The following is an 11020-nucleotide window of genomic DNA, read 5'->3' on the forward strand; positions in this document are numbered from 1 at the left end:
GCAGTGTCACAGAGCTGGAAAACCCCTCACTTTTCATTCATTCATTGCAAGACGCCACGTATCCCAAATGGGGTGGCCAAGGGCTTAGAGTTGTTTTACAGGGAGGGGCACTAATCCTCCACCAACCCCACTTTGACACACCCCTCACTTGCTTAATTAAAAATACCACCTCATAAAAAAAAAAAAAAAAAAAAAAAAAATCTTTTCAGCTAATTCAGTTGTTTGTAAAGGCATACATTAATGCATTTTCAAGTACGAAGAAGATACATCAATAAACAAGGGAAACATGATTACATATTGGATAGGTTAGGTTAGGATGTCTTGTTAGGTTAATACAGCATTGATTAGGTTAGCAGAGAATTGGTCAGGTTAGGTTAAGACAAATAAGGTTGGGTTAAGTTACAAAAATTTTGGTTAGGTTTGGGTAGAATTGGTCAGGTTAGGTTAAGACAAATAAGGTTGGGTTAAGTTACAAAAATTTTGGTTAGGCTTGGGTATCTTCATTAACCCCTTACCCGCGGGGCGTCACTTTCGCGATGCTTGGTAGCAAGGGATCATACCACGGGGCGTCACTTTTGTGATTCTGTGTTATTTTGAATTCGCCCGGGCTTTCAAGTGGTGGCTTGTATCATCTATCAGTACTGCCAATGTCCAACACTAGTCAGCACTCCTAATCTCATCTGTACTCCCATCCATTGTTGACAATTTAGCCATTTCTCCCCATTCTTGACTCCCCTTCCTACCTCCCCTCCATTACTCTCTCCTCTCGCCTGCCCGGCCGTGCTGTGCTAAGTAAATCTTCCCTGGAATTTTCCACTGATTTCATCCATTGAAATAAGCCCTACACCCTATTCTTATACCAAATAAAATATACAAAAAAGAAATAAGGTAAGTGATAGTGCCATACACCTGGAATTGGCTAATTATCACCTTATAACACCTCACGTGAACTTGTTTGCTAATTTTCGCTGTTTCTTTCCTCTTGAAATATGCCGTATAATCTATTCTCGTAATAAAAATATACTGTATATAAGAAAGGAAGGGAGAAGCCTAAGTGATATTTACATTCACCTGGAACTACCTAATTTATTATGTATTGTCTAGAATTCCTGCCAATCATTTCATAGCGTATATATTAGCAGCTGTCACCACTCTGACACTGGCAGCATTGCACTCCCCCTAGGCCACCACAGTGTTCAGTTTACTGTCGTCTTTCAAGGTAAAACCACGTCGGATTTGCGCCTGTCCAATTCCGCCGCTTTTTAGCCCCATGCAAAGGGCCCTGTGACCTCTACCCCCTACTAAACCTCGTGTGGAAAGGGGTAAAGGGCTAAGTGACTGCTGTGGAACGTGAACTGGCTGATTTAACAATGAAAATGATGGACAGTGATTACGATCTTTCTCGTGACTAAAAGAGTGCAAGTGGAAATGTAAATAATGTGTAAACAGCAAGTGAAAGTAATGAATGTAAATATAAGTGAAAAGTGGAAAATACTTTTATAAGTTACTGTAAGTGACAGTGCATAACACAGTGTAAATAAAATAGAAATACAGTATAAATAATGTAAATAAAATAGAGAATGTAAATAGAAATGTAAATGAGCAGTAATATAAGAATACAAGTATATATACTAGGAGTAATGAAAGTGAAAGTTTCACTCTAGCATGTATGAATACTATGAGTTATGACAGTGGAAGTGAAAGTGACAGATTCGCTCTCAACGCTAGTACAGTATACAGGACGAGAAAGTGAAAGCTACATATTTTACTGAAAGAGAAACTGAATGCCTACAGTGACAATAAACTACTATTACTAAAGGAAACTTATGGATAAAGACTGCAGATAAATATACGTGTTATATAGTAACAGAAATATAAAGTGTGAGTGTTTTTATGAATAATAACTGACAGAACACCAACGGCGAACGAGCGTAAGTGGGAAGGTCATACGCGTTCGTAATTTTCATTGCTTTCAAAGTGTTTTTTTTTTTGGAGTATGGATTCCAAACTATTTGAAAATCATAGAATAGTGTTTCTAGTGATAATATCAGGCACTGGTAAACATATCGGGCATGCCACGTTGAGTACACCGCTTCCCGTCCGATCAGCGAAGTTAAGCAACGTTGGGTCTGGTTAGTACTTGGATGGGTGACCGCCTGGGAACACCAGATGCTGTTGGCATCCCTACGTGTCAAGTGGGGTTGGTGGAGGATTGGTGCCCCTCCCTGTAAAACAATTAACTCTAAGCCCTTGACCACCCCGTTTGGGATACATGGCGTCTGGCAATGGATGGATGGATGGGTAAACATATCACGGGTTGTCGGGAAGTGTAAAGTGGAGACTTCGTTACCCAACTTCAGAGGTCTCCACAAGTCCTACGGTACTCGACAAAGGCTCAACAAACATCCCAGGGGAAAGCAGAAAGTATGTGCCATATGCATATGTAATTTTAATATTCTAGGACTAATAACTGATTTTTGGCAAATATTTTTAGGGAGTCTGTCGGAGTGCAAATATGCCCGCGGGACACGCAAGTCAAGCTAAAACAACCCCGCGGTTTAGGGGTTAAAAAATGGCATCCTAAGTTGGCATTCACCTGTCTTCATGTATGAGATGCTGTCTGTCTGTAAACAAACTTTTTACACTTTTCACCACTTTCAAAAGATATAAACCACTGAAACTTGAAAATCTATCTATCTATCTACAGACCGATGCCCTAATCCCGCAAAGGGTGGCTGCAGACAAAACGCCTCCAATTCGTTCTGTCACTCACCATTTGACTGCCCTCCCCCCAACTCACTCCCCCCCTCCCTCATATACCTCTCAACTCCATCCCTCCACCTCATCCTCGGTCTCCCCCTCCCTCTCCCTCCCTCCACCTCACCTACAGTACATACAACATCTTAGCCAGTCTTTCATTCTCCACTCTCTCCACATGTCCAAACCACCTCAGTGCATTTCTCCTAATTTTCTCAATCACATCCACATCCACCCCACAATGTTCTTTGATTTCTTTATTCGTCAACCTGTCCCTCCATGTCACTCCACATGCTCCTCTCGCGTAACTCATTTCCACTGCTCTCACTCTTGACTTGTTCCCCTCTAGCAAGGTCCAAGCCTCGTTTCCGTATGTCAGGGTAGGGATCACAATACTATCATGCAGTGACTTCTTAACTTCCATACTCACCACCCTATTTCTCACCACTGCTTTCAGTGAACCAACAACCTTCCTTCCCTGCTGTACCATTTCAAGCACTTCATCTCCAAGAGATCCATCCTTACTCATCACACTACCCAAATACTCGAATGCACTCACATTCTCCATATCCTCACCATCCAACCTCACTGTGCATTCTGTGACTTCATTCCTCTCAAACACCATAAATTTATTCTTGTTTACATTAGCTTCCAGATTCTTCTTCTTACACACTGTCCCAAATTCATTCTCCAAACCTTGCAACTCCCATTCTTCACTCAACAATACTGTATCATCAGCAAACAGCAACACTGGTATCTTCCACATCTCACCCTCGTTACAGCCACCCCCACATCCACTTCCCTACCTTGCACCTCCTTTACAACCCGATCCACGAATATATTAAACAGCCATGGGGACATCACACATGCCTGTTTCAGTCCCACATTTAGATCAAAGGACTCACTCAGCTCACCATCCACTCGCACCGTAGTCATAGCTCCCTCGTACATACTCTTCACAGCACTCAACAATTTCCCATCCACTCCATATATTCTTAACCTCTTAACCACGGGGCATCACTTTCGTGACGCTCGGGTGCAGTGGATCATACCGTGGGGCGTCACTTTTGCGATTCTGTGTTATTTTGCATTCACCTGGGCTTTCAAGTGGTTGCTTGTATCATCTGTCTGCACTGCCAGAGTCCAACAATAGTCAGTGTTTCTAATGTCATCAGTACTCCCATCCATTGTTGACAATTTAGCCATTTCTCCCCGTTCTTGACACCCCTCCCTACCTCCCCTCCATTACCCTCTCCTCTCGCCTGCCCCAGCTGTTCCACGCTACACAAATCTTGCCTGGATTTTTCCACTCATTTCATCCATTGAAATGAGGCCTATGCCCTATTCTTATACAAAATAATATATATAAAAAAGAAAAAAGGTAACTGATAGTGCCATACGCCTGGAATTGGCTAATTATCACCTGGCAACACCCCCATGTGAACTCGTTCGCTAAACTTCCCTGTTTATTTCACCTTTAAATATGTCGTATGACCTGTTCTCATAATAAAAATATATATAAGAAAGGAAGGGAGAAGCCTAAGTGATATTTACATTCACCTGGAACTACCTAATTTATTATGTATTGTCTAGATTTCCTGCCAATCATTTCATAGCATATAAATTAATAGCTGTCACCATGCTGACGTTGTCAACCCTTGGCGGCCCCATATCCGCTTCGTCATTCAGCTCAGTGTTGTCTGTTGACATGAAACCATGTCACACTCGCGCCCCTCCATTTCCGCCGCTTCTAGAGGGCCCTGTGTCCTCTACCCCTACTAAACCTCCTGTGGGAAGGGGTGAAGGACTAAGTGACTCTGTTGTGGAACGTGAACTGACTGATTTATGCATGATAATGATGGACAGTGACTAGAATCTTTCTGGTGAATCATGTGATGAGCCAGTGGAGGAAATGGTGATAAACTCCCAGTACGAGTGCTTCAATGTGGTTCCAAGGGAAAGGAGCCCTTAGTTACTGCAAGTGACAGTGCATAACATAGTGTAAATGAAATAGAAATGTAAATAATGTAAATAAAACAGAAAATGTAAATAGAAATGTAAATAATTACTAACACAGAATATTAGTACAAATACTTGGAGGAATAGTGAAAGTGAATGCTTTGCTCTCTACGCTAGTTTACTGAACAAGAAAGTGAATGCCTGGAGTGAAAATAAACTACTATTACTGAAGGAAATTTATGGATAAATACTGTAGATATATATAAGCAATAGGAATATAAAGTGTGAGTGTGTTTATGAATATTAAATGACAGAATACCAGCGGGGAACGAGCACAAATGGGAAACTCGTACGCACCTGTAATTTACATTGTTTTGACTTTTTTTTGGAGTATGGATTCCAAACTACTTGAAAATCATAGAATAGTGTTTCTAGTGATAATATCAGGCTGTGGTAATATTATTATGGGGTGTTGGGAAGTGTAAAACGGAGACTTTGTTACCCAACTTCAGAAGTCTCCACAAGTCCTACGGTAGTCGACGAGGGCTCAACAAACATCCCAGGAGAAAGCTGAAGGTATGTGCCATATGCTTATGTAATTATAATACTCTAGGACTAATAACTGATTTTTGGCAAATATTTTTTTAAAAGTCAGTCAGAGAGTGAATATCCCCGCGTGACATGCACAGACCGCCTCCAACATGCCCGCGCTTAAGGGGCTAATATGGTACCTTCCACATACCTTGCCTATCTACTCTGTCGTATGCTTTCTCCAAGTCCATAAAGGCAGCATACACTTTCTTTCCCCCCCCCTCTAGATACTTCTCCACTAAACATCTTAGAACAAATATCTGATATACACATCCTTTTCTCATCCTAAATCCCCCTTGCTCGTCTCCAACTAGCTCCTTTGTTATATGCCTAACCCTATCAATGAGTATTCTACCATATATTTTTCCAGGCACACTAAGAAGGCAAATACCACTATGGTTACTAAATACTTCTCTCTCCCCTTTTCCTATGTATAAAGGAACAATTATTATATTTGATTTCCAGTCCTCTGGAACCCTTCCCTCTTCTCAAGCCAATCTACACAACTCCCATATCCACTCCACAACAATCTCACCCCCCTACTTCAGCATTTCACCACACATTCCATCAATTCCTGGGGCCTTTCCCATCTTGATCTTCTTCATTGCTTCCACTACTTCCGCCCTACTGATCTCTTCCTCCCTCCTCTCATCTTCTTCTTCCAGCCATTCCCCAGTCACTTATACTCGCACTGCTCTCACTCTCTACATTTAACAAATCCTCAAAGTGCTCCTTCCATCTCCTCATTTTCTCTCTCTTCTCCACCAACAGTCTATTATTCCCATCTTTCACTCCCCTACTATTTCCTTTTTCACACTGTCTTACTTTCTTTACCTCCTTCCAAAACTATTTCTTCCTCTCCCTCCATTTCACACTCACATTCCTCCTAAACTCATCATCCACTCTCTTCTTACTCTCCTTCACCAGTCTCTTCACCTCCCCTCTCCTGCTCACATACACCTCTCTTTTCTCTCTCCCATCTTCTTCCCTACCTATACTCCCTAGCCAGTCACTATATGCCTTCTTCTTTTGTTCTACAGCTCATTTCATCTCATCATTCCACCATGCTGTCCCTTGCACACTCCTGCATCTCCTCCTCACTCCACAAACCACCTCACACGCTGCACCTATCTCTTCCGTGAATATCTTACATACTTCCTCCACCCCTTCCATCTGCTCTAACTCATATCTTCACAATCTTTCTTCCACTATGTTCTTATACTCTGCAATTTGCTCACTCTCTTGCAACTTCTTCACTCTTTTCACAGAGCTGTTTCCTCCTGTAATCCCTTTTGTCTCTTCACCCATTTTCTTTGCAGTCTTACCTTAGCCATCACTAAGTGATGGTCCAAGATTCCATTCCCCCACCTTCTCCACACTCTTGCATCCAACACTTGTCTTCTCATTCGCTCATCCACACACACACCTAATCTATCAATGCCTTTTGTTCAACACGTTCACTGTCCATCCTCCTCATGACTCTCCATGTAGCTATGCCTGTGGATCATCTTATGCCAGAAAAAGGTGTTGATTATTGCCAACCCCTTACAAGCACAGATGTCCACCTGAGCTGGTGGACATCCGTGGCACACCCCACCGACCAAACACTCCATCCACTCGTACAATCCCAACTTTGCCATTCATGTCTCCAATCAAAAACACTCTTGCTCCTCTCAAACTTGTCCATACATGCATCTACACTCTCCCAAAACTCATCTTTCACTCCTCCCACTCGGTCCTCTGTTGGTGCATACACACATACAATCACCCAAGCTTGTATGCCTACTTTCATTCTCACCATGCAATCCTTGCACCCACTGTTCCATACTCTCTCATTCCACTTCTTGCTTATCATCAGACATACTCCCTCTCTTGCCCTCTCATTCTCATGAACTCTCACATATATTCCTAAAACTCTCCTTCTCTCACCCTTTCACCCTCCATTTAGTTTCAGTCAGTCCACATACATCCACTGTTGCATCCCTAAGCACCTGAACAATCTCTCTCTCTTTCACTTCATCATTCACTCCTCTCACATTCCACGTTCCCTTCCTTAGAACGTCCTTTGTTCCTTGGTCGTCAACGTATGGTCTGTCCTGGTACGAGACGTTTTGTTCGCTTGTTTAGTTAGTTCTTTTTATGGGGTGGGGCACTAACCCACCACCAACCCTTTTAGTTGCCTCACATGACAAGCGAGGATACTGGTGGAGTATTCTTGAAACCCCTTACCCCCAGGGGGGTACTTATAGAATCACATGAAAAAAATAAAAAAATAAAAAAAAAAAAATAACTGCAAAATAAGATGGTTGTCTCTTTACGGATTACAATTTTCTCAAACAAATAAAAACAAAGTCATATAACAGAGACTTACTCAAAGTTTATTAACGCTGGTAAAATAATCATAAAAATTCTTAATATACCCAGTAATTCATGTTCCGTCTGCTGAGCTCAAGACAGCAGATTACATACACTGCTTGGCAACAACTAGGGATAAAGTCTACTATGTAGAGAAGGATACTACGAGACTGGAGTTTTGGACAGCCACGGTGAGCGCAGATATCCAGATATGGGTTTGGCAGCATTCCATGCTTGGCTGTCCACAACCCTTGTGCGGCAGCAAATTTGGACATCAACAAGTCCCTGTGCGATAGTGGCTTAAGTGGCCTCCACCTAGTAGGAGGCGAGGTGCTCCCACTGATATGACAAACCCCTCAACACCGTCATTGGCTGATTTAGCACATTTTTCAGAAATCGAAGCAGAATGATTGACAGGGGGCAGCAAGATCAGAAATCTTGCCAGTTTTTCCGTGGGCCAGTGTGTTGCCCTACTTAAAGGAAGTAATTTATGTGACAAGTATAATGGTAATATTCATGGATGTCTCCTTGATGATCATCAATAAAATCCTACCCGGTGTCATGTGCTAAGAAAATGTGGTGCTGCTTCAGCCCTTTATTATCTGAATACCAAACCTATCTATTTATTGCCAGATGCCTTAACCCCTAAAGGTCGGTCCCCGTTCTGGAACGTGTGTCACGAGGACATTGGTCCCTGTTCCAGAACATTTGGACACTTGTACGTTTTCAGGCACTGCTCTACAATGAATAATTGTAGGACACTGGAACACCACTCATTTTAAAGGTAAAGAATTGTCCTTTACTGAGTACAAAGATTTTTATGATAGGTTTAATAGTTTTCACAGGAGCGATTTTTGACAACCTATTAAAAAAAAAAAAGCCCGCTCATGACAGTCGATATTACAAACAATGCCCAACCCCACGGGGTTAATCCCGTAAGAGGTGGCCACAATCAAATAGCCTCAATTTTGTCCTGTCCCCTGACATTTTGCTGCCCTCCCACCAGCTCACACATCCTTCTCTCATATACTGCACCTCTCCATTACATCCCTCCATCTCATCTTCAGTCTCCTCCTCACTCATACACACTCTCCTCATTAGTCTCTTGCTCTCCATCCTTTCCAAAACCTAATATGTTTTTAATCGTTACCTAATTACTAGCTACCGTAACATGGGTTACAACACCAAACTCACTGGGCGGAACCCCTGTTACAGGTTGCTGTTCTAGTAAACACTGCACTAAAGCATAAGGAGGCATATTAACCCTTTCGATACTTAGGGTAGCAGTGCAAAAGTCACCCGCTCGTTAATGGACAACACAGGCTGCATTGAACCTAATCTCACCCGCTCATTACTGGCCGACGCAAGCAGCATCCAACAAAATTACCCCTTGATGGAAAGAAAAAACATCGTAAATTTGTGCATAATTTATATTCACCAAACATTTTTATCAACAACCATTTGAGATTACGTGAAGAAAAAACTAGTCAGATACAGACATAAATAAAAGCAGGGGAAAAAACAATTTAGCGAAACACCACCCCCGAACTGCAGTGGAATTGTAAAGATAATTTCCTTTTGCGGTACGTAAAAACTGACCCGAATTGTCCTACAGTAAATGATTATATATCGAAATGAAGCTAATGAAATTTCCTAAAACTCTTTCTCAGTAACAATTACCACAAAATATATATTTCTATGAGGAAACAAAAGGAAAGAAAAAACATCGTAAGTTAGTGCATAATTTATATTCGTCGAACGTTTTTATCAACACCATAAGCAAGTACAACTATCTGAGATTATGAGGAATAAAAATCACGGAGACAGAAGCAAAACTAAGAGTATGAGGATAAAATATTTAAGAGGTACCATGAGCATGGAAATGGGGGGGGGGGGTTCTCCCAGCACTGCCTAGGTCAAGCTGGCCCACATCCTGAGTACTTGCCCACAGTTTGACAGCCTGCATCGCCTAGTAACAAAAGGGTTTATCTAGTAATTAGGTATAAATGTCAAAAAATATTGGGTTAGGTTGGGCATCCAAGAAATATGGGGCCGAAACAGCACCACATAACCTTAGAATGGCTGTGAATCTCAGCACATGACACTGGCATAATGATACACTTCTGAAGGAAATGGTAGGAAGACCCCTTCCCCCTCACCTTGATGAGGAAATGGTTATAACAGACCAGGAACACCATGAGGCAGTTTGGGACAAAGCAAGAGAATCCATAAAATGAACTAACAAGCACAGTGCTTACCTAATAAGAGACCATCCATGTCAAATATAACATGAGTGACAGGCTTGAAGGGCGACATGGCAATCGACGTCTGCTTATTGGAGTTCCAAAAAGCCCTATCGAAAGAGGATTCCAAAGTCTAGTCTGATCGTAGCAAGGATTATCTCTACAGGATGTTCAGCTCCTTTATGCTGCACCAAATGAAGAGTTCGTAACTCACATTTGCAACGGCATCGATAAGCACCTCGATTTCGAGGCAGAAACTCTTCCCCTTCTTACTTATCGTGTATTGCCAGGCACTGACATGGTACAATCAGCTGATGATGTAAACAAGGATTGAAGCTCATTCACTATGAACACAATCCATCCAAAGTTGATTTTCCTCGTATACAGTAGTATCCGCAGCTACTACAGAATATGTGTCTGTTACTTTCTGTTTGTCAAAGCCAGTCCTCACTGACAACGTTATTTCTGTCAACGGGTATGCGTCAACTTAATGCATGACCTGAGGGATCCAGGCCCACAAACTTGTCATTGGCCCCAACTGCTTGGTTGTGGATCGTTCTTGTCTGCTAGTAACCACAAACGTTCACTAGCTTGCATCATGGAGGAATCCACCAACCTGACAGTCTTGCCTCAAGTGCCTAAAATATTGTGGGTATCTTTCTGTCGCCTGATTAATATACTCGTAAGAAATGCGTTCACTTCCACAGGGACAATATCATGTAGTAGCAGATTGCACTTCGACTGAAGTGTTAACCCAAACAGAGCAAGACATCTTGATGGTCAAACCTTTACTTGCTTCAGGAAAGTCAAGTTGTTTGCAGGGTTGATTGAAATATTTTTGCAAAAGTATACAACAAAAGCAAGAGTATTGTTGTAAAGGTATACAGAATACAGTACACTAAATCGAATTGAAATTTTTATTGTAAAAGGTACAGAGCGCTAACAAGAGGTGATGGGTCTTGCCACAATACTCAGCAAAATAGTTATACACAAGTGGTTACAAGCGCTACATGTAATAATAATAATAAAACATCTCACCACACCCTTTCAACAGAGACGTAGCACATTTAGTATACGTATATAGCGAATACTATAAAACGAAAAGGAGTCGATAA

General features: G+C 41.9%; 1 protein-coding gene and 1 pseudogene across 1 annotated transcript in view; one reads left to right on the plus strand and one right to left on the minus strand.

Annotated features, from left to right (window-relative positions):
- Nucleotides 1–10140, minus strand: part of LOC145403992 (pseudouridine-5'-phosphatase-like) — a 244218-nt gene extending 234078 nt beyond the window's left edge. Inside the window, exon 1 of the mRNA XM_080275599.1 lies at nucleotides 9921–10140. Coding sequence (XP_080131725.1) covers nucleotides 9921–9978 — 58 coding nt within the window. The 5' untranslated portion in view covers nucleotides 9979–10140. The remainder of the gene's footprint in view (nucleotides 1–9920) is intronic.
- On the plus strand, nucleotides 2063–2181 carry LOC145404152 (5S ribosomal RNA; annotated as a pseudogene).
- Nucleotides 10141–11020: the final 880 nt, after the last annotated feature.

This window comes from Coenobita brevimanus, chromosome 62, assembly GCF_032717465.1.
Source record: "Coenobita brevimanus isolate Jiangsu-jjx chromosome 62, ASM3271746v2, whole genome shotgun sequence".
Taxonomy (NCBI): domain Eukaryota; kingdom Metazoa; phylum Arthropoda; class Malacostraca; order Decapoda; family Coenobitidae; genus Coenobita; species Coenobita brevimanus.